Source organism: Miscanthus floridulus, chromosome 1, assembly GCF_019320115.1.
Source record: "Miscanthus floridulus cultivar M001 chromosome 1, ASM1932011v1, whole genome shotgun sequence".
Taxonomy (NCBI): domain Eukaryota; kingdom Viridiplantae; phylum Streptophyta; class Magnoliopsida; order Poales; family Poaceae; genus Miscanthus; species Miscanthus floridulus.
Window position 1 is genome coordinate 64,026,899 of NC_089580.1, and position 23,179 is coordinate 64,050,077.

The 23,179-nt window shown below is 49.8% G+C and overlaps 2 protein-coding genes and 1 long non-coding RNA gene across 4 annotated transcripts; 1 reads left to right on the forward strand and 2 right to left on the reverse strand.

The window, feature by feature from the left end:
- Positions 1-760: 760 nt before the first annotated feature.
- On the forward strand, positions 761-2,015 carry LOC136485478 (aquaporin TIP3-1-like). The gene is made up of 2 exons (XM_066482351.1): positions 761-1,026; positions 1,125-2,015. The coding sequence occupies exons 1-2, from the start codon at positions 879-881 to the stop codon at positions 1,769-1,771; spliced, it is 795 nt and encodes a 264-aa protein (XP_066338448.1). The 5' UTR covers positions 761-878; the 3' UTR covers positions 1,772-2,015.
- A 2,629-nt stretch (positions 2,016-4,644) lies between these two features.
- Positions 4,645-6,367, reverse strand: LOC136485487 (uncharacterized). Its single transcript, XR_010766459.1, has 2 exons — positions 5,221-6,367; positions 4,645-5,133 (listed from the first exon to the last, which is right to left on the reverse strand). It is a non-coding gene; the product is annotated as an uncharacterized lncRNA (long non-coding RNA).
- Positions 6,368-11,894: 5,527 nt separating this feature from the next.
- Positions 11,895-19,533, reverse strand: LOC136532284 (uncharacterized). Of its 2 annotated transcripts, none has more exons than XM_066524976.1 (6): positions 18,701-19,533; positions 17,915-17,990; positions 17,754-17,807; positions 17,218-17,381; positions 12,471-12,647; positions 11,895-12,383 (listed from the first exon to the last, which is right to left on the reverse strand). In XM_066524976.1, exons 1-6 carry the CDS (start codon positions 19,111-19,113, stop codon positions 12,167-12,169), a joined length of 1,101 nt encoding a protein of 366 aa, XP_066381073.1. In that variant the 5' UTR covers positions 19,114-19,533; the 3' UTR covers positions 11,895-12,166. The 2 variants fall into 2 exon arrangements, with proteins under 2 accessions (XP_066381073.1, XP_066381017.1); XM_066524920.1 differs by having other exon boundaries at positions 17,915-18,034; positions 18,701-19,529.
- Between the last annotated feature and the right edge of the window lie 3,646 nt (positions 19,534-23,179).

Here is a 23,179-nt window from a genome sequence, read left to right on the forward strand (position 1 = left end):
GGAGGAATGAGCTCCAGTGCGGTGCGCATTTTGCCTCCGATCAGAGACCCTTCCTACAGCTGCCGCGGCAAAAAAAAGTAACCTATGTTGCGATCTAACTAGTGGGTGACGTTTGGATATTAGGATAAAGGGTGGGACAGGATAAGAGAAATGAATGAATGACTAAGATTATACTCTATGGTCTATAATGCTAATGCTGTCGACTTCATAATGCATTAATTTTAATCTGTCTCCCATTACTGTTCATACACCTAAGGCGTTTGATGATAGTGAGCAATTCCGTCCCCTATAGTTTGCTGCTGCAACAAATCTGTAGCATGCAGGCCGGACAAGTTCAAAGACCAACCCATACTGGACCCCCGATTGAAAACCGGCCCTGTGGCCCGTGGGCCGTTGCCAAATCCCGATCAGGGTCTGTACTTTTTCATTCTAGCAAGGAATTGAACGGGAGTTTGATTTCTGGGTGAGCCGTTCTCAGGGTCTGTACTGGCAAGGATTGCATTTCTGTTTTGGCCGATTTCGCATGCATATTGTATCCGTAGGGAAAACGTAATGTGCCCGTGACCTGTCAGTCTGGAACACGGACGGACCCCGCGGATAGAGATGAGCACGGCAGACACCAGCGCGTACGCATGGACGGGACGTGCCGCCCAGCTGGCCCGCCGCGCCCACACGTGGCGCTGCGCCGCGCGCGGCTCGGCCACGTTATAAGCCACGCGCGCTGGCCGTCGCCGCACCTCCTGACTGCACACTCGTCTCTTAACAACGCTACCGCCGCAGCGGCAGTTTGTTTTGAAACGAAGCAGAGGTACGCACCCCTAGCGGCTACTGCAAAGTGCAAACTAGCAAGAAGAGGGTTTTGAGCTTTTGGCGACGACATGAGCACGGGCGTGCGGCCGGGGCGGCGGTTCACGGTGGGGCGGAGCGAGGACGCCACGCACCCGGACACCATCCGCGCCGCCATCTCCGAGTTCATCGCCACCGCCATCTTCGTCTTCGCCGCCGAGGGGTCCGTCCTCTCGCTCGGTACGTAATATATGCATGCCATCACCTTCCGATCGGAAGTGTTTGACGATCGAGACGACGATGCATGAGGCGGGGTTCGCCATCTGTGTTGTGTGCAGGGAAGATGTACCACGACACGAGCACGGCGGGCGGGCTGGTGGCCGTGGCGCTGGCGCACGCGCTGGCACTGTCCGCCGCGGTGGCCGTGGCCGTCAACATCTCGGGCGGGCACGTGAACCCCGCCATCACCTTCGGCGCGCTGATCGGCGGCCGGATCTCGCTCGTCCGCGCGGCCTTCTACTGGGTGGCGCAGCTGCTGGGCGCCGTGGCCGCCACGCTCCTCCTGCGCCTCGCCACGGGCGGCGCGCGCCCGCCGGGGTTCGCGCTCGCGTCCGGGGTCGGCGACTGGCACGCCGTGCTGCTGGAGGCCGCCATGACGTTCGGGCTCATGTACGCCTACTACGCCACGGTGATCGACCCGAAGCGGGGCCACGTGGGCACCATCGCGCCGCTCGCCGTGGGGTTCATGCTCGGCGCCAACGTGCTGGCGGGCGGGCCATTCGACGGCGCCGGGATGAACCCGGCGCGGGTCTTCGGCCCGGCGCTCGTCGGGTGGCGGTGGAGGCACCACTGGGTGTACTGGCTGGGACCCTTCCTCGGCGCCGGGCTCGCGGGGCTGGTGTACGAGTTCCTGGTCATCCCGTCCGCCACCGACGCCGCGCCGCTCAGCACGCATCACCAGCCGCTCGCGCCGGAGGACTACTAGGTAGCTAGTCGGCCGGCCGGCGCCGGCGTGGCGCGGTGGCGTCTCCTTAGTTGGACCCAGTCCTGTCGTCGTCATGTTTTGTTATGCACGTACGTGTCGTAAATTATATTTGTGGTGTCGTGTCAAGTGGTTAATAAGGGAGCCGGGCACAGGTGTGCTTGTTGGTCGCCCCACAGCGTTGGAGACGGTGAATCAGATGATGTATGTACATCTCAACTGGTTACTATAGTGTGTATTATGTAATAATTTCGAGGTAAAAAAGGCAGGACTTGTATAGCATCGTATCTGGCTGGTTCTGATTGTCAACTTTTCGTACTCATTGGCAAATGGATCGGAGATGGCTCAGCTATTGGACGTTCGCACTGCCCTACCTATAGTTTTGGTATGGTGGTCTGGACGACCGGTGACGACACTGAAATGATCTCATCGGCGCGTCGCACATGGCAAATGAGGCGACATCCTCACCTATACAATGTATTCACAACACCTATAAAATACATACATTCACTGACAATGTATTCACAACACCTATAGAATACATACATTCACTGATTCACACCTATACGGAGCAGAGGGAAGTATGTACATGACGTCATAGATGAGCATTCCGGCGGCCCAGCTCGACACGACCAGGCCAGGTGTGCCACCGGGCTGTGTTGAGGTGGGTTCGTGCCTGGCCGACGACCCAAGCACGGTCTGCCGGGCCGTTTTTCATGCCGGGCTGGCTTGAAAAGCACGCCATCGCTAGGGGCCCGGGCTAGCCCGAGGCCCACAAATGGTGTTGCGTATATGTGTGACCGAGAGGGAAGGGGAGTTCGCCATCAGTATATTGTAAAAGCTTCATGTGGATGTTGCAAAAGTAGATCATGATGTTGCAATGGCTATATACGTATGTTATAAGCGTCTGTTCCAAATGTTTCATCTGTTTTTTCAGACGTATTGCAAGTGCGTGTATTTGGATGTTGCATATTTTTCACACTTATGTTGCAAGTGTTTTATCTAGATGATGCATATGTTTTGCAATGACTTTTCAAGTGTTTTTCTAGGTTTTTTTGCAAATGCTTAAGACACATGTTTCATCTGTCTTCGGACATATGTTGTAAATGTTTTATATGGATGTTTTAAAAGTAAATCGGGTGTTGAACATGTTGCAATAGCGCTGGCTGGCGGACAGCGGCCTGTCGCAGGGCTTTGGCTCCTACCTCAAGCGACGCACCTCGTCCTCTCCTCTTCTCTCTCTTCCATCCCTTCCCCTCCCTCCTTCGAGCTCGGACGGAAAACCCTACCTGACAAGCGCGGTTGATGGCCCTGGGTGGGCCGATGGCAGCGTGATGCTCGCATGGTGGCCCCGCAGCAAGCCGAGGTACATCCGCGCCGTTCGCTCGCTACGCGTAGGAAATAGAGCAGCTGCGGGTATCCGTCCGGACGTCCGAGCGTTAGCGTGTATCCAAAAAGAATTGACTTCAATACATATATTTGTTTTTTTAGCAAACAATACATATATTTGTTATTCTTCTATTAAGAAACTGTGGGCCTTGGGCCTAAGCGAAGCATCCATGAACGAACGTCCAGCAGCAAATACACAGGCCCACAGTGGAAGTAGCAGTGGGTGTGTTATCCCCGCCTGCGTCAGGCCCTGTATGTCTGGCTCGAAAAACGGTTGATGCTGATACTGATGCTGATACTGATTTGTTGTGAGAGAAAAACATTATTATTTCATTGAAATGGTACGGCTGATAAGTTTAAGCGAATATGCCCCAGACGACTACCGCGCAACGGCACAAGTGCAACCTCCTCTCACCCTATTTTTTTTGCGACGAAAAAAGAATTGTATTAGGTAATAGCTGGGTACGTGAACACGTTACAAGCACTCTGGATTACACAAATATCCAGAAACTAATTTTTATCTAAATTATACCCACGCTGTGAATAGCTCTAGATCTCAAAACCAAACCTGTATGACGCTTTGCAGTATGGATGACCACACAGACAAACACTCGATAAAAGGCCTAAGAACAGACGCCCAACGAACGGCGGCCAACATTCATGTAGGCGGAGTTGAGAAACTTCTTCTTTCTGATGTATTCCTTCTTCTTCTTTCTGCCACCGAAGAATGAGCAAGACGGATCTGAACCTTATTCTCCCTAGTCCTTCATCGTGGCCAGATCTAACCACGATAAAACGGAGAAGAAACCGGAGAAAATTATTCCATGGCGACGACGCCATCTCCGCCTTGATATCGCCGTCCGAAAATAAGTCTCCCTGTCGTCGTATCGGTGAGGATGGTGACGCCGTAGTAGTCGCCCTCATCTTCAACAGAGCCGCCATGGAGAAAACGATTTTACCCTGGCTTCTTGCCGTCGCCAGAGAGGAGGAGAAGATAAATCACCAAAACCAAAAAACTTACATGGAGAGACCCCTAGCCCTAAAGACTTAATCTACTAAAAAAAAACTTATCAAACGATTGATCTCCACTCCCTCTGGCCTCCGACGATACGTCGGAGGGGGAGGGAGGGGGCCATCAATGAAATCGATCGCTGGTTCGTTTCATTCCATTATTCATTTACACATTAACTGAACTATGAGATTCATCTGCTTCTGTCCCCTGATTCCAATCCATAGCCTAACATAGCCCGACTATCGGAGGAACGGGAAAGGCGGAATGATGCCCCGCGACGCGAACTTTCCCTTCCCAAGCCTGAATGGAGGCAAGCGCCAGCCACGTGTAATCCTCTTCCTCCACAGATTTTAGACAAATGATTTGCGAATGCCCCATTAAGAATAACCTAAAATAGTAATGAGGGCGAAGCAGAATTATCCGTGATTTGCAGTTAAAAACTCCACTAGAGAGAAGTCAAATGGACAGATGGTGCTTGTTAGATGAACAGAATCAGCTATATTTCACTATCTCTGCAGCAAGGCTTTGAAGAATCTTATACACATTATTCAGATTTCTGCAACATACAACGAACAGAGGCTGGCGCTTACTTGCCCAAAAGTTATGGTAAGAGTGGAAACAAGAAAAAGATCATGTACAGGTAAAACGTCAATATCTCCTTTTCCCAGGTAAATGCAGGTTTCAGCACCATCCTGAACAGACGAACCGCATCCACTTCGGCAAAAAGCCAAGGGCACTCAGAAAGGGTCAGTGGAACTTGTGGTACTTGGCAAAATGGCTGGCAACCCACGGCGCGAGCTGAGTGTTCTCGGGTTCCCTTTTGTTCTTGTTGTAGTAGTCTGACCACAATGCCGGATATATTTCTGGGTTGAAACCGTCACGGTATACACAAAATGGCAGCCAGCCTTCACCGTTCATCCGACGCTTTCTTTCTCGAGGGTATGCCAGAGGGGCTTGCACATACCTGCATTGGAGGAATTTTATATCGTTAGAGTTAGAATAATCATCATGCATCTTGATCTCAGAAATGGCCAGACCACCAGATCAGTACCTGATCTCATCAACCACAGAATCCCAACAGAAATGAGTGTGCCCAAAAACATGGCAAGCTGCTCCGTCTTTTCTGTTGCTGTGTATATCTCTCAGCCTCCTCTCCAAAAAATCAGAGCCAATGACCTTAGGAAGGTATGGGTAATAAAGCATACGTTTCTCCGGACACAACTCTTGCCTGCAGTATCGTATAGAAGACATTAGTTTTGGGCTTGATGTTTCATGAATGTATACTAAGACATCCTAAATGTTGAATGGCAATTTCAAAACACTGAAAACATAAATACAGCAGGGGCAAGACTATCCAGTTAGGTAAAGGATAGCCTCCATCACAGATTCACAATTGCTGGTATATCTGCAATTTCATGTAATTAGACAGCCAGTATGAAAACTATTGTTTTCCACCATGTGGTTTGCAATTGAAATGCTACACACACAACCACATAAAATGTCTTCCTTTGGGGTGAAAAAAGAGGCAAACATGAAGTCCTAGTGCAGATACTGAGATACAAATGTTGCTTCCAAGTTGGCACCTTGATCAATAAGATGGTTTCTCTTTGAGGCGTTTTCATCATAAAAATGCAACAAGAAATGAAACACACTGACCAATAATAATCTCCTACAACTAAAAAGAACAAAGTGTGGACACTTTTTTGTGCGACAATTTAACTTCGCCTCGTCGTCCTGCCCTCCCCCGTGCGACAAAATTTTGCGTCGTCGCTCTGCCCGTCCGTGCGAATTTTTTTTTGTCTCCCCCTCGCCCCCGACACCACCTCCCACCCCGCGCGACTCCCCCACTCCCTCGACGCCTCCTCTCGCACGCGCACGACTCCTCCTCCTCGATGTCTCCCCCACGGACGAGGCACCAGCCCACCAGGCGAGGGAGCTGCCCATCAGACGAGGGCGCCGGCCAAGGATGCCAGGCCGCCTGCCTCCGGCACGGCAATACAGGCCTCCCGCCGCCGGCCACCAGGGCGCAGGGCCCGCGCGCACTCTCTCTCATGGCGACTGCAGACCATCGCGGCAGCCCTACGCTAGGTGCCCAGGTTTTCGTCGGGCCCTTCACCATGTCTTCACCGGACCCTTCGCCGGTGACGAGCATTCAACAGGTACGCCCATCCCTTCCATGCTCTCTCTTCTGTGCGAAGCCGAGGACCCAAACCCTAACCTAAGCTATTTAGTGTACTCAGATCTGAAAAACCCTAACCTAAGCTATTTAGTGTACCCTAAGCAAGATCCAAAAAACGACTGCTTAGACTTCGTAAAGATCGAAACCAGCTAAACGCTGCTGGCCTCGGCCGATTGTCCGACTCGCCCGAGGCCCCATCGCCGCGAGCCTCGGCCGACCCTCCGCTTCGCCCGAGGCCCCTCACCACGGGCCTCGGCCGATTCCCCGTCAAAGGCCTCGGCCGGGCCACCGACCCTCTGTCTCGCGCAAGGCGGACTCGGCAGCACTCCGCCACCTCTTCCTTCTCCCGTCCCTCTGGCAAAACGTCGTGTCACGACGACTCAGCCAACTGCTGCCCCTGACAACAGCCGCACGCCCGGCACAGTACAGCAGAATGGCCGATGGGACAGGAGGCAGGACTGGGCAGGGGTTACCCGCCACTGTACTAACCACCGTGACGCCCATGCCTCACTATGCTGCCAACTCCTGCACCGAGGACAATGCAGCGTGGGGAGCCACATCTGGGCTACTGTAGCCTCGGAATCAGTACCCAAGGCCAATAACTCCCCCCAAGGACCTCGACAGTTTGCTTCACGGGCTCGGCAGCCTGAGGGTCCATGACCACCGAGCCCCCCGCGATGGCTCGGCCTCGGTATAGCCGCTGCCCCCTACGACGTCATTACACGGCAACCCGCACGTCGCCCGCCATGTCCTGCATCAAGCCGTACTGGAGCCCCACGACGCACAAGACCGAGTACGACCAGCATGTCACTGACCAGACGTCCGTCACGTCAGCACCCTGCCATCCACGACTGGGACTGTGCAAGGGTTACCGGCTACTGTGCTGCCTAAACTCCTGCACCAAGGACGGACACGACGTGGGGAGCCAGAACCGGGTTCCTGTGACCTCGGGGCCAGCGAACCGACCGCTCCGCCCTGCTCGAGACCCCCGATGAGCCTCGGATTCCGCCTCGCCCGAGACTCCCGGTAGGGCCTCGGGCGAACTGGCCATGCTCCGCCTCGCCCGAGGCTAGGCTCGTCCCGCAATCTCGTCACCTCCACCTCAAAAGTCACTCTGGCAGGCTATCGCATCCAATTAATGCACCCAGCTGCCCTCACTACGAAAGTCACGATCGGCAGTATGCCGCGACAGGACAACGGTCAAATCGCCTTTTTACCATCCCTTACTGACGATACAGGGCACCGTATCCTGTAGACGCATGTTCGGCACTGTTCCGCCCAAATCAACTATCGGCGATGGCCGCCCAGACCTCACATTGCCACCCGCTAAAGGCCTCGGCACAGCAGGCCTCAGCACAGTGGGTCTCGGCCTCAGCGCGATAGGTCTCGACACAGCCTACTACAGCAGCCCCCAGGCCTCGGCATTTCACCAAGTCAACAAAAGTACAAGAGCGCAGCATGTCGTCAGCCTTGAAGACCATACCGACTAGACATCGACTGGAACTCCCACGACGCCATACTGCTTCAGGGAGCGGAATACGTCAGCAAATAGTAGCCTTCTCATGTACCTCTCGCTTCCTCCTTGTAACTATAAAAGGAGGTAGCCAGGGCCATTTCTGGGGGGGCAGGAGGACAAACACACCGATAGAATCACGCACTTCCACGCTGCTTGGGAGCAACGTCCCAAGCAGTTCGCACCACCCTCGCCGAGACCTGGGGCTAGCTCCCTCTCTCACTCAGCTTGTAACCCCCTACCACGAGCACTCCGGTGCAAGGAATACAAGATCAATCTCTCAGACTGGACGTAGGGCCTCGACTGCCCGAACCAGTATAAACCTTGTGTCTCTTTGCATCACCATCCGGGATTAGGGACACGCAGTACAAATTCACTCGTTGGTTGAGGGACCCCCGGTTCCAAAACATCGACATGTTGGTACCCTAAGCAAGATCCAAAAAACGACTGCTTAGACTTCGTAAAGATCGAAACCAGCTAAACGCTGCTGGCCTCGGCCGATTGTCCGACTCGCCCGAGGCCCCATCGCCGCGAGCCTCGGCCGACCCTCCGCTTCGCCCGAGGCCCCTCACCACGGGCCTCGGCCGATTCCCCGTCAAAGGCCTCGGCCGGGCCACCGACCCTCTGTCTCGCGCAAGGCGGACTCGGCAGCACTCCGCCACCTCTTCCTTCTCCCGTCCCTCTGGCAAAACGTCGTGTCACGACGACTCAGCCAACTGCTGCCCCTGACAACAGCCGCACGCCCGGCACAGTACAGCAGAATGGCCGATGGGACAGGAGGCAGGACTGGGCAGGGGTTACCCGCCACTGTACTAACCACCGTGACGCCCATGCCTCACTATGCTGCCAACTCCTGCACCGAGGACAATGCAGCGTGGGGAGCCACATCTGGGCTACTGTAGCCTCGGAATCAGTACCCAAGGCCAATAACTCCCCCCAAGGACCTCGACAGTTTGCTTCACGGGCTCGGCAGCCTGAGGGTCCATGACCACCGAGCCCCCCGCGATGGCTCGGCCTCGGTATAGCCGCTGCCCCCTACGACGTCATTACACGGCAACCCGCACGTCGCCCGCCATGTCCTGCATCAAGCCGTACTGGAGCCCCACGACGCACAAGACCGAGTACGACCAGCATGTCACTGACCAGACGTCCGTCACGTCAGCACCCTGCCATCCACGACTGGGACTGTGCAAGGGTTACCGGCTACTGTGCTGCCTAAACTCCTGCACCAAGGACGGACACGACGTGGGGAGCCAGAACCGGGTTCCTGTGACCTCGGGGCCAGCGAACCGACCGCTCCGCCCTGCTCGAGACCCCCGATGAGCCTCGGATTCCGCCTCGCCCGAGACTCCCGGTAGGGCCTCGGGCGAACTGGCCATGCTCCGCCTCGCCCGAGGCTAGGCTCGTCCCGCAATCTCGTCACCTCCACCTCAAAAGTCACTCTGGCAGGCTATCGCATCCAATTAATGCACCCAGCTGCCCTCACTACGAAAGTCACGATCGGCAGTATGCCGCGACAGGACAACGGTCAAATCGCCTTTTTACCATCCCTTACTGACGATACAGGGCACCGTATCCTGTAGACGCATGTTCGGCACTGTTCCGCCCAAATCAACTATCGGCGATGGCCGCCCAGACCTCACATTGCCACCCGCTAAAGGCCTCGGCACAGCAGGCCTCAGCACAGTGGGTCTCGGCCTCAGCGCGATAGGTCTCGACACAGCCTACTACAGCAGCCCCCAGGCCTCGGCATTTCACCAAGTCAACAAAAGTACAAGAGCGCAGCATGTCGTCAGCCTTGAAGACCATACCGACTAGACATCGACTGGAACTCCCACGACGCCATACTGCTTCAGGGAGCGGAATACGTCAGCAAATAGTAGCCTTCTCATGTACCTCTCGCTTCCTCCTTGTAACTATAAAAGGAGGTAGCCAGGGCCATTTCTGGGGGGGCAGGAGGACAAACACACCGATAGAATCACGCACTTCCACGCTGCTTGGGAGCAACGTCCCAAGCAGTTCGCACCACCCTCGCCGAGACCTGGGGCTAGCTCCCTCTCTCACTCAGCTTGTAACCCCCTACCACGAGCACTCCGGTGCAAGGAATACAAGATCAATCTCTCAGACTGGACGTAGGGCCTCGACTGCCCGAACCAGTATAAACCTTGTGTCTCTTTGCATCACCATCCGGGATTAGGGACACGCAGTACAAATTCACTCGTTGGTTGAGGGACCCCCGGTTCCAAAACATCGACATGTTGTAAATGTTTTATATGGATGTTTTAAAAGTAAATCGGGTGTTGAACATGTTGCAATAGCGCTGGCTGGCGGACAGCGGCCTGTCGCAGGGCTTTGGCTCCTACCTCAAGCGACGCACCTCGTCCTCTCCTCTTCTCTCTCTTCCATCCCTTCCCCTCCCTCCTTCGAGCTCGGACAGAAAACCCTACCTGACAAGCGCGGTTGATGGCCCTGGGTGGGCCGATGGCAGCGTGATGCTCGCATGGTGGCCCCGCAGCAAGCCGAGGTACATCCGCGCCGTTCGCTCGCTACGCGTAGGAAATAGAGCAGCTGCGGGTATCCGTCCGGACGTCCGAGCGTTAGCGTGTATCCAAAAAGAATTGACTTCAATACATATATTTGTTTTTTTAGCAAACAATACATATATTTGTTATTCTTCTATTAAGAAACTGTGGGCCTTGGGCCTAAGCGAAGCATCCATGAACGAACGTCCAGCAGCAAATACACAGGCCCACAGTGGAAGTAGCAGTGGGTGTGTTATCCCCGCCTGCGTCAGGCCCTGTATGTCTGGCTCGAAAAACGGTTGATGCTGATACTGATGCTGATACTGATTTGTTGTGAGAGAAAAACATTATTATTTCATTGAAATGGTACGGCTGATAAGTTTAAGCGAATATGCCCCAGACGACTACCGCGCAACGGCACAAGTGCAACCTCCTCTCACCCTATTTTTTTTGCGACGAAAAAAGAATTGTATTAGGTAATAGCTGGGTACGTGAACACGTTACAAGCACTCTGGATTACACAAATATCCAGAAACTAATTTTTATCTAAATTATACCCACGCTGTGAATAGCTCTAGATCTCAAAACCAAACCTGTATGACGCTTTGCAGTATGGATGACCACACAGACAAACACTCGATAAAAGGCCTAAGAACAGACGCCCAACGAACGGCGGCCAACATTCATGTAGGCGGAGTTGAGAAACTTCTTCTTTCTGATGTATTCCTTCTTCTTCTTTCTGCCACCGAAGAATGAGCAAGACGGATCTGAACCTTATTCTCCCTAGTCCTTCATCGTGGCCAGATCTAACCACGATAAAACGGAGAAGAAACCGGAGAAAATTATTCCATGGCGACGACGCCATCTCCGCCTTGATATCGCCGTCCGAAAATAAGTCTCCCTGTCGTCGTATCGGTGAGGATGGTGACGCCGTAGTAGTCGCCCTCATCTTCAACAGAGCCGCCATGGAGAAAACGATTTTACCCTGGCTTCTTGCCGTCGCCAGAGAGGAGGAGAAGATAAATCACCAAAACCAAAAAACTTACATGGAGAGACCCCTAGCCCTAAAGACTTAATCTACTAAAAAAAACTTATCAAACGATTGATCTCCACTCCCTCTGGCCTCCGACGATACGTCGGAGGGGGAGGGAGGGGGCCATCAATGAAATCGATCGCTGGTTCGTTTCATTCCATTATTCATTTACACATTAACTGAACTATGAGATTCATCTGCTTCTGTCCCCTGATTCCAATCCATAGCCTAACATAGCCCGACTATCGGAGGAACGGGAAAGGCGGAATGATGCCCCGCGACGCGAACTTTCCCTTCCCAAGCCTGAATGGAGGCAAGCGCCAGCCACGTGTAATCCTCTTCCTCCACAGATTTTAGACAAATGATTTGCGAATGCCCCATTAAGAATAACCTAAAATAGTAATGAGGGCGAAGCAGAATTATCCGTGATTTGCAGTTAAAAACTCCACTAGAGAGAAGTCAAATGGACAGATGGTGCTTGTTAGATGAACAGAATCAGCTATATTTCACTATCTCTGCAGCAAGGCTTTGAAGAATCTTATACACATTATTCAGATTTCTGCAACATACAACGAACAGAGGCTGGCGCTTACTTGCCCAAAAGTTATGGTAAGAGTGGAAACAAGAAAAAGATCATGTACAGGTAAAACGTCAATATCTCCTTTTCCCAGGTAAATGCAGGTTTCAGCACCATCCTGAACAGACGAACCGCATCCACTTCGGCAAAAAGCCAAGGGCACTCAGAAAGGGTCAGTGGAACTTGTGGTACTTGGCAAAATGGCTGGCAACCCACGGCGCGAGCTGAGTGTTCTCGGGTTCCCTTTTGTTCTTGTTGTAGTAGTCTGACCACAATGCCGGATATATTTCTGGGTTGAAACCGTCACGGTATACACAAAATGGCAGCCAGCCTTCACCGTTCATCCGACGCTTTCTTTCTCGAGGGTATGCCAGAGGGGCTTGCACATACCTGCATTGGAGGAATTTTATATCGTTAGAGTTAGAATAATCATCATGCATCTTGATCTCAGAAATGGCCAGACCACCAGATCAGTACCTGATCTCATCAACCACAGAATCCCAACAGAAATGAGTGTGCCCAAAAACATGGCAAGCTGCTCCGTCTTTTCTGTTGCTGTGTATATCTCTCAGCCTCCTCTCCAAAAAATCAGAGCCAATGACCTTAGGAAGGTATGGGTAATAAAGCATACGTTTCTCCGGACACAACTCTTGCCTGCAGTATCGTATAGAAGACATTAGTTTTGGGCTTGATGTTTCATGAATGTATACTAAGACATCCTAAATGTTGAATGGCAATTTCAAAACACTGAAAACATAAATACAGCAGGGGCAAGACTATCCAGTTAGGTAAAGGATAGCCTCCATCACAGATTCACAATTGCTGGTATATCTGCAATTTCATGTAATTAGACAGCCAGTATGAAAACTATTGTTTTCCACCATGTGGTTTGCAATTGAAATGCTACACACACAACCACATAAAATGTCTTCCTTTGGGGTGAAAAAAGAGGCAAACATGAAGTCCTAGTGCAGATACTGAGATACAAATGTTGCTTCCAAGTTGGCACCTTGATCAATAAGATGGTTTCTCTTTGAGGCGTTTTCATCATAAAAATGCAACAAGAAATGAAACACACTGACCAATAATAATCTCCTACAACTAAAAAGAACAAAGTGTGGACACTTTTTTGTGCGACAATTTAACTTCGCCTCGTCGTCCTGCCCTCCCCCGTGCGACAAAATTTTGCGTCGTCGCTCTGCCCGTCCGTGCGAATTTTTTTTTGTCTCCCCCTCGCCCCCGACACCACCTCCCACCCCGCGCGACTCCCCCACTCCCTCGACGCCTCCTCTCGCACGCGCACGACTCCTCCTCCTCGATGTCTCCCCCACGGACGAGGCACCAGCCCACCAGGCGAGGGAGCTGCCCATCAGACGAGGGCGCCGGCCAAGGATGCCAGGCCGCCTGCCTCCGGCACGGCAATACAGGCCTCCCGCCGCCGGCCACCAGGGCGCAGGGCCCGCGCGCACTCTCTCTCATGGCGACTGCAGACCATCGCGGCAGCCCTACGCTAGGTGCCCAGGTTTTCGTCGGGCCCTTCACCATGTCTTCACCGGACCCTTCGCCGGTGACGAGCATTCAACAGGTACGCCCATCCCTTCCATGCTCTCTCTTCTGTGCGAAGCCGAGGACCCAAACCCTAACCTAAGCTATTTAGTGTACTCAGATCTGATCTAATATCAAGTCTACCAAATTCGATTTTCTACAAAAGTTATCAAGTGTGCATATGTCCACCGTGTCCTTTTACTGGATCCGCCCCTACTGTTGGTCTTGGTTTTGTTGATTTGCTCTGTAGTGATGGAGGGTTTAGGGATGAACTACCTTGTGAATCCAACAGAAGCAATTGGATAGTTTGGTAAATCTACTAGCAGAGGCAAGCAGGTACTGTTGCTATGCACCTTTCGCTCAGTTTATAATAGCAAAATTGCTGGTAATTTTGTCTTGTCATGATTGACATAATGATTTGTACCCATACCTCCAACTAAACTATGTACTGACTACTGAATTAGTTCTGGCATCTCAATAGTGTCTACAGTTTAATTATTCGTCCATAGAAACAGACCATGTTTTCTACACATTACGATTTGTGAATATATAAATTGTTTAATTATTTGTTCATCCGTGACTCAAGGTCCTATGTCTTCTTTGCATTTGATGAAATGCCTAACACATGCCATTTTTATATTGCTTGTCTTATAGAATAGCAAATAAAGAATCTTGTGCACGTGCTCAAGGGACCATCTCTGGTTGTCTTCATCCTCTCTCAAACACGATGCAAGTACCTGACAATTATGTTGGTATTAAATAACATATGATCTACTCAGCATGTATAATTGGTGTTTGTTGTTTTTTCCATTGCAGGAAGGAGCGGTTCCTCTCGCTCGTGGTTGTGGTGCCACATAGGAGGTGTCCTTGGAACCCCTCACCCTAGCGCCGCTGTTTCAGCCTGCCACACGGTTCCAGTAACTGCAGCACCCACACTTCCAGCATGGTCCGTTCGAAACCCGCCTGTCCGTGCGCACACTAGCCAGGTGAGAAGTTGTTCTGAGTCGTGAGTTATCATTTGGATGAATTACATGATGTGCTTCTTATTACGTAGCATATGTATCTCTTTGAATTTCTAGAGTGTGCACGTGATTGCAAACTTAAATGCAATACTTGGCATGATTTGGCTATATCTGCCGAAATCCAGTAGAATTAAGGTACCTTTCAATTTTGAACCACAGATGGTTGCATATGATATCTTAGAGGGGAGGGAAGCTTATGTAGTACTGGATGGGAGTGTTTGCTGAAATCCCCCTTAATTTCGCATTACAAAGATTAGACAAGTGGACATGAACAAAAACTTAGGCAGGGGAAATTCAATTTCTGCAAGCAGGAGCAATTGCATTTGCTACTGTTTCTCTATGACTCATGTCCATATTTCTATTTCTTCCAGCCTTCTAGATGTCCTCTCTTATGCTGAAGATAACAACAATAGGTATATATTAAGGAAACCAGTCCATCATATTATTTCTTGTTGGACTGCATGGTTTTTTTTGTTGACATGAACAACATTGGAATTTACAAGGAGTCAAGTGCAATAGTATGTTTGTTTATATTACCTCTACCGTGATGTCAGCATGCCATTGATTATTATCCTTGTTCTATGCTCCTCAAAGCGAAGTGATTTATTATAATACTACTTGCAGCCTGATTGGTATTCACCTTCTTATTAGGCTCTGGAAGAGCGAGGTCGAGAAAAATATCTCTTTGTTGAGAGTGTTGATCTTTAGTGATGGAGAAGTAGAACCAAATCAAGAGCAGGTCGTCCAGAATCTGCCTTCCTTGGGTTAGGGAGTACGTTAGCTCTCCTTTAATCTTCTTCATGACCTTTTTAAAATTTAACGATGTGTTTAACTGGTTTTTTTATCGGGTGTAGGCCTGATTATTACCTCTGTGGTTACAGGTAAGGAAAGATCTGGTTCACTGCTGGTGCATTTTGCTTAGGCAGAAGGCTGATGAAACATATTGTTGCATGTAGTATATTGAAAATCATCTGGAGCTTTTAGATTTCCTTGCTGGTTGGTAAGGCTTCTGGGTCCACGTTCGAGCACTTCATTTTGTTCGGATATCTTCTTTTTAATTTTTGCCTACAATCTCTATAAAGACCAGTAATTGAATAGTTGCCACCGTCAAAGGATTGAAGCAGAGTCACCATGAGTGTCATTAGAAACAAATCATTAACAAACCATGAGTGCCATTTTCTCAGGTGTCCCTTGCACTAGAGCCCCTACAAGAATACTTTGAACACTGGGCTATGACATTACTCTCATATTCTCATTACAATGAGTCAAAAAAAAAAAATCAGCACTAACATGGGATACAGTGTAAAACCAATTTTGTTGTTAAGGGTTAGTAACAATGATTTGTTTTTATTTTTTTCTTAGCAGGAGCAAGCAATGTTTGTGTAGCAAATGCAATGTTTGTTTTCAGGTTCGTCTTGAAATCTTTTGGCCATGTAGATTTCTTTTAGTATGTTTAAGTAATATTCAGTAGTCCTATATTCCTTGTATCTCTGAATAGGTATGGTGATCAAATTGTAGCGATAGGTTCTTAACCGTGGAAAAACTCCTGAAGAAAAAGCAACACTTGAAGCCTGTTTCAGCCGAGAAGTAAATATAATGTGTAAAGTGAAACATGAGAATCTTGTCAAGGTACTTCCTGGTCTGAATGACATGTTTGTGTGGCTACATAGATTGTCATTTTTTTGGGACCTTCTCAAAACTGTTTATGCACTCATGCAGTTCATTGGAGCTGGGAAGCGACCATTGATGGTGATTGTTATTGAGCTACTACCAGGAATGTCACTGAAAACTAATCTGAACAGCATTTGGCCTAGCCAACTAGATACACACATCACACACTGCAATTAACTGTGCAATGGACTATTTACATGCCAATGGCATAATATATAAAAACTTGAAACCTGGTAAGGATGCTCTTCTGGCATTGTACACTATGAACCTGTGATCCTTTAGCACGGATAAGTTTCTTTTATGTTGGCAAAACAGAAGTTACATTGCATAGCATGCTGATATTTTGTTCCCATTTTCTTCAGTATTATTGAATCCTTTTGATAATTGGATTTGTTCCCAGTTTCAAATGCGTATTGACAGTTGAGTGGTGGAGATGGACCTGAGTGCAAGGCACAACTTAAGCTAAGAACTGGACATGCAAAATAGACTCCACGAGTCAGCACATGCACACTCATGAAACTAGAAGTACGCTGTGGCAAGGGATGGCGAAATCTGACAGCTAAAGGGTACATGGTGGCTGGCATCTTTTTAATCTTTCAACAAACTACAGATTAATTTTGTCAAAAAGAAATTTAGAGGTTAGAATATATATTTTTTGGAATTGTAAATAGTAGGGATGCAATATAATCTGTTGTGCGATCCGTGTGTTTTTAGTATAAAAGTTTTGTTGTCCCGTAGCAATGCACGGGCACGCTACCTAGTTAATATAAATGTTTTATGATGGTGACAAAGCAAGAAAGAGATGCAACAGACAAACTGAGATGCTAGGAGGAATGGAAGCAGCAAAAAAGGAATTTATTGGGTGGCTATCACTAATTGCATTTCAACAAGTAATTCAGTCAAGCATACCCAAAACCGAACGTCAAACAAATATCAAACAGAAGCTCAGAAAAATGGAAGGTTTAGGTAGGAGGAGCACAATGCACCTTGGTACGAAGTGTGAAAATGTTAATATTTGTTTGCTGCTACTTTTCACTTCTTCAATAGCATCATGATTCTTGTCATTCAGCTTGTCAAAGTAAAGAGCAAGAGCCTCGTCATCATTTGTCAGGTCTGAAGGCCATTGGCAAGCATGGAAGTCTTTACAAGCCTGATTATACAAAACCGTAAACCTATAAGTTCAAAGATATCAAGAGGAATCGTGCAATTTTCTACATAAGAAAACAAGAAAGAGCGCATGATTGTTTTTGCTTGTCCACACCAGTAAATATTTGTGCCTATGGCTTGTATGCATGCTACATTTCTCATTGAACATTATAGTTTGGATAGCTAGTTTGTTAGTTTGGTGCTCATGGTTTAAATAGCTGACATTGAGATATCTAATTCTGCAGAATAAATCAAGCAAACCCCTTGAGGATATGGAATATATAATTCAAGATATCTTAAACTGCACTAAGTGACAGTACTTGGTAACTAATGGTGTTCTGCAAATGAGTAGGTATTGGGGGAAAGACCAACCAACCATCTCTAGCGAAGGGACACGCACACTGTTAACATCCTTCTCCTTGTCAAAGCTCTGGAGGACAATTAAGCAAGATGAGAAAGCGGGATAATTCTAGTAAAGTAGTGCATTATAATTCGGACAAATTATTAAATGTTAATGAAGCAAGAAAAATAAACAACCTTGTGATACCATGAGAACAATGGTATGATTCCCAAGTCACCTATTGTTCTTGGGCCTGTATCCACACCCAGCTCACTACACGCATCAAGCAATGCAGTCAGTTTCTCCAGCGAATCCATCTGGAAGGAATAATTTGAGTAACTGAGAGAGCCTCACCAATGATTTATATTAGCAAATAAGGTTAATGCTGTATTGATATCGTGAAAAAGGAAAAGCTGAATGATGTAGTCAAAGAAGAATGTGATGTACTGTCACTTAAGCTATCCTTTATCTAACAATACAACCCCATATTTCATTTTTCATTGAGCCAACACTTTGCAGCATGTGTGGAACCAAAGCAGCTAATAATTTGCATAAGTTACTAAAAGGAACTAAGCGGCAACAACTAATCTGAGCGCTATGGTAACCCTTCTGTCAAGAAACAAGTAGAATATTACCAGCACAAAACAACATTTACAACTGAAATGCAGTTCAGATAGACGGGACTGCTACAAACCAATGAGCAAAATGAAAACCTCATTGGTAAACTCTGCACTGCAGTGCGTCTAAAATTAGGCCTCCTAAATAAAACAGGGAGACAGACTATGCAGGCAAGCGTTGCAATATACCATTGGATCAAAAAATTAAGTGGAATTACTGGGTTAGCTCAAACCATCAGAGTGGACTAACAAAACAGCATAATATGCCGTAATAGGTACGCCAAGGCATTTCGTCAAACACCTGGCTTGCAGCACAAGGAAGAAATGCATCGACTAACGGAAGTGATGCAAAGGAAATGGACTCACGTAGCGTCCGCCCTCGCGGCGTAGCCAGAGATCGTGGTTCCCTGGCACGTAGAAGACGGCGGCGAATCGCTCCCTGAGCACCTCCATGGTGCGCGCGAAGTTGTCCCTGGTCTCGGCCACGTCGCCGGCCACGACGAGCGCGTCGACGCCTTGCCCCTTGCCGGCCCCGACCTCGGCGGGGAGGCGGCGCACCCAGTCCATGTTCTCCGGGTAGTCCGTGTGCAGGTCGGAGACGACGAAGACCCGCGTGGTGGCCGCCGCGGGCACGGCCACCTGCGGCGCGGGCGCCGCGGCGGCGCAGCAGCGGACGGACGCGGCGCGCGGCGGGCGCGGGCGGAGGCACCCCGGCACCCGGCGCCGCCTCCGCCTCCGGTACTGGTGCGGCGAGGACAACGGCGGCGCGGCGGCGGCATCGAGCAGGTGGTGGTGGTGGTGGTAGGCGGCGGCGGCGGCGGCGGAGCGGGATGTGGTGGTCGTGGAGGAGGAGGAGGGGGAGGCGACGGCGGGCAGATGCGGCGTCATGCCGGGGGAGGGGAAAGTAGCTGCTGCCGCTCGCTCGTTCGGTCGGTCTCTCTCGCGAAGCTGGGTAGGTCGCTGCCGCAAAATCTGAAAAATCTTCTCCCCTTTCCCCTGCCTCGTTCGTTCGTCTCCTTCCTTTTACGACGAGGGGCTGTTTGGTGATTTGCGAGGGGAAGGGGCGTCCCTCAAGCTCGGCGCGCGGATATATACGGCATCCGCCGCGGCGAGTCCGTCCTAAACCTCGCCGGTGAGTTGGTGGGCGACGACGTGGCAGCGGCGCTGGGGGATGGATGGGAACGGGTGGGTGGGGGGCGAGACAGCGGGGTGGATAGTAATCGTAATCTCGGTCATTAGGGGCGTGTGATGGTTATCGCTGCGCGGGTTAATCATTGCCGCCGCGCGCGGGCGCGGTGCGACCGCTGACAAGGCATCATTGCTTGCGCGTCATCGGCGGTTGGCAATCGTCGGAGGATGGGTTTAGCGGTGTGGATGGGGACGGAGTGTGGGCGCCGGCGCCGGCGCCGGCGCCAATGCCATCCCAAGCAAGCCAAGGACCCAAACCCAGGCCAACCCCCACGAGGCACGAGGCGTCCTGCAATTTGCAAGCCAACAACAGGGCGTGTTTCCTAACCCTTTTTTTGTAGGGGCATGTTGACCGTCAAGGCTGGCAGGAGTATTGAATTGCCGCACGATTTTGTTCACGTCCTCGTGCGCGAGTCCCATACATCTGGAAGGAGGGGTAGTTTGCGTGTTGTCAAATCTTTTTTTTATCCGTGCCTTGTACCGGGGAGGTTTTCGGACGTGGATGTGTGAACTTGGAGAACTTTCTATCGGACGTGGACACGTCGATCCAGGCTTCGTATTGAAATAGGATAGAACGCGGACGCGTGAGTGAGCTCGAAGTGCAGATGCGGACGCTCGAGCAAAGATTGAGACTTGATATCACCGAGTAGACGATGACATTACTGTTGACTGATTCGTTGTGAGAGAAAAATACTATTTATTGACTGAAAAAGTACAGCTTATAAGCCAAGCGAACAGGACGTACGCTACGAGTCCTGATAATGGCCTGCCGTTCTATTTATTTCGAAGTGTGGAGGAACCTAATCAACCTATCATAAATTCATAATCTTAGGATTAGGATCCGAACCTAGCCCTACACATTATCTTGTTTGGATAAGGATAAACTTGGCCATCTCGGTGTACTACCCGGTCGGTCATCGCTGCCCCCTCCCGCAAGGCACTAGCGACGGCCTCGCTGGCATCACCGCGTCGGATGTCCCAGCAAACGCTCACAGTGTCACAGCGGTGGCGCCAAAGAGAAAAAAAAATGAAATTAATGACAATCTATTGGTGAGTTTGGACTGAGAGATGAGATGATCTATTTTCTTCTCACTTCTCACTTTTTTTATTAACTCATTCCAACTTAAATTGTTGGTGCAATATATGATGGGAGGTATGCACATTTGACTATTTGAGTTGATGGATAATTACTCAACGGAGTGGCGGTGCACTTTGTTTGGGAAGGCAAATAATGTACCATGCTTGTGTTTTTATATTGTAGGTGCACTTTGTTTGGGAAGGCAAATAAAAATTTTAGCATGCTTGTACTTCTATATTGTAGGTCAACACAGTCGTTTACTTTTGCATCTTTGTATGATATCATAATTTTGCCATGCTTGTGCTTTTATTTATATTGTAGGCGCACTTTGTTTGGGAAGGCAAATAAAAATTTGAGCATGCTTGCACTTCTATATATATTGAAGGTCAACGTCCGTTTACTTTTTGCATTTTTTACGATAATATCATAGGGAATTATTATCGGCCCTGTTTGGAAGCCCAGTTTTAGGGCCGAAACCGGTGTAAATTAAGCCTGAAATTTTTTTCCGACACAACCGCATTACATGTTTGGATGACCGGTAAGCCAAATAATTTTACACCTGGTTTGGCCCAAAACCGGTGTAAAAAAAAGTTGTCTTCACAGGTCTGAAAAAAAATACTCCAAACTATCGGCCTCTCCTCCAGGCAGATTCGGTCAAGTCACGGCGTACCGTTCGGCCCTCTATCTACCGTCCGAATCCAATCCATCGGCTTTTAAAAAAAGTGCGTCAATCTCACAGGGCCACGCCGCAACAGTTACCTGCAGCGCCGCCGCTGGCCTCCCGCGCCGCGCGCCGCCGCCGACCCCTCGCGACCCGGGCTGCTGCCGCTCCTCCTGCGCTGCGCCGCTGCATGCTGTGCCTAAGCGCTCCTGCAGCACTCCCATGCCTCGCGCCGCCGCAGCTCCCGACCAACACGTCGTCGCAGGCTTTCCCGTCCCGTACGCCGCCGCAGCCCAGTCGCGCCTCCCTGGAGGAGCCGATAGTCGGACCAGCCAGGAGAAGATGGAGCCTGCACCAAGGCTGAACTCAGCAGCACGACTCCGTTCTAGAGGTCCTTGCCGCCATGGAGGAGATGGACTAGGCAGGCCTGCTGCCACCGTGGTTTCTGTCTTTCTGATGAATGAATGTAATTAGCTTTTGTATAGAAATCACTTCTTGTAAATATGCCATATTCTTGGTCTATATGATGAAATCAAGAGACCTTGTTTCGATCTTGCGAAGTATTGAAATCAGGAAATGGAAATGCAATATTTTGCTCCTACATGTCTGCTTCATATATACTATGTGTCTTTAGACAGAACAGGTACTCATTCAGTAGGACATGTTTAGCCCCAAATTTTCAAAGACTTGCACACAAACAAAACCATTTTTACAAGCACATAAATGGTAGACAGATCAAGCACACTGAAGATTTGTGTGCTCTACTTCCAAAGCACAAGTCCACAAGTTCAAATCATTCAAAGCACCTTCAGGTCTTGTACCTTGGCAAGCTGTGCTATTACTGAACCAACACACGTGCTTCTACTGAAATTATATAGGCCATTTCAGATATACAGTTAGGCTAAAAAAAACTATAATTTGCTGTATTTTGTATATCTTTTCCTAACATCAAAGACACTACGACCCCCATAAGCCACCCAAAACTGCCAAGCTTCATCTGAATTTTTAAATCTCAAATCAACTTGAGGTGTTCCCTTGTCAAGTTCTGCCATTGTCTTTCACATAAACCAGATTTGCCTTTCACAATGCTCAAATTTTTCTTCTCAAATTCTGTCAAAAGGAAGAACTTTACTACACAATGGATAGCACACGATTGCAGATTTGCATTTTCTGATAGCAAAGCATCAGCTGTAAATAATAAATGACACATAGATCAAACATATCAATTCTAAAGCAATAAATAAGTTAGCCTATCTAAACTCCATGTGCTGAACTACTGAAGTGTCTGAACTACTAAACTGACTACTGAACTATCTGAAAGAACTGAACTAATCACAACCCTGTAATCTCTGAAGTTTTCATTTTGCAGAATCATTTTTAATATTGGAAATCACACATGTACATCCACAGACTTCTAGTACTAGTTGGATTTCTGGTTGAGGTGAAAAATTGCTGTACGTGAAGTGAGCACTAAATACAAGAATGTGACAGAGAAGAGGTCGGATACTTTTTGAAGTCCTCACGGAGCTCGTCGACGGTGTCCCGGGCGGCGGTGATGCTGCGGAACAGTGTCATTATGTCGGTTTGTGCAGCTCGGCCCCTCCGGACGGCGGGCGGCGGTGCAGGACTGCTCAGGTCGGCGTAGGACTGCTTGGCCCGGGCCGGCGGCGACGCTGCTGAACGGCGCCCCGGCGGCTTGGCCCCTCCGGACCACGGGCGGCGGCGCAGGACTGCTCGGGTTGGCGGCGAGCTGCGGGCACGGGTCGACGCAGCCCGCCGAAAACCAGCGCGGCGCGCGCCAACGAGCAGCCACTCCCGCCTACCTTCACGGAGGAAAACTAAAGTATCCTGTGGGAGATAGCTGGCAGCCATTGGATGATGTTTCAACGCTGGATATAGGGCCGCACGTTACGCCGTG

What these genes read in the sequence shown, in the direction of transcription:
- LOC136485478 (XM_066482351.1), top strand. Translation starts at nt 879, where the DNA reads ATGAGCACGGGCGTGCGGCCGGGGCGGCGGTTCACGGTGGGGCGGAGC. An exon ending in GGGGTCCGTCCTCTCGCTCG is followed by an intron (nt 1,027 to 1,124) that starts GTACGTAATATA and finishes TGTTGTGTGCAG; the next exon opens with GGAAGATGTACCACGACACG.
- LOC136532284 (XM_066524920.1), bottom strand. Translation starts at nt 19,222, where the DNA reads ATGACGCCGCATCTGCCCGCCGTCGCCTCCCCCTCCTCCTCCTCCACG. An exon ending in TTTTCACACTTCGTACCAAG is followed by an intron (nt 12,648 to 17,217) that starts GTGCATTGTGCT and finishes ACGATACTGCAG; the next exon opens with GCAAGAGTTGTGTCCGGAGA. An exon ending in TCTGTGGTTGATGAGATCAG is followed by an intron (nt 12,384 to 12,470) that starts GTACTGATCTGG and finishes CCTCCAATGCAG; the next exon opens with GTATGTGCAAGCCCCTCTGG.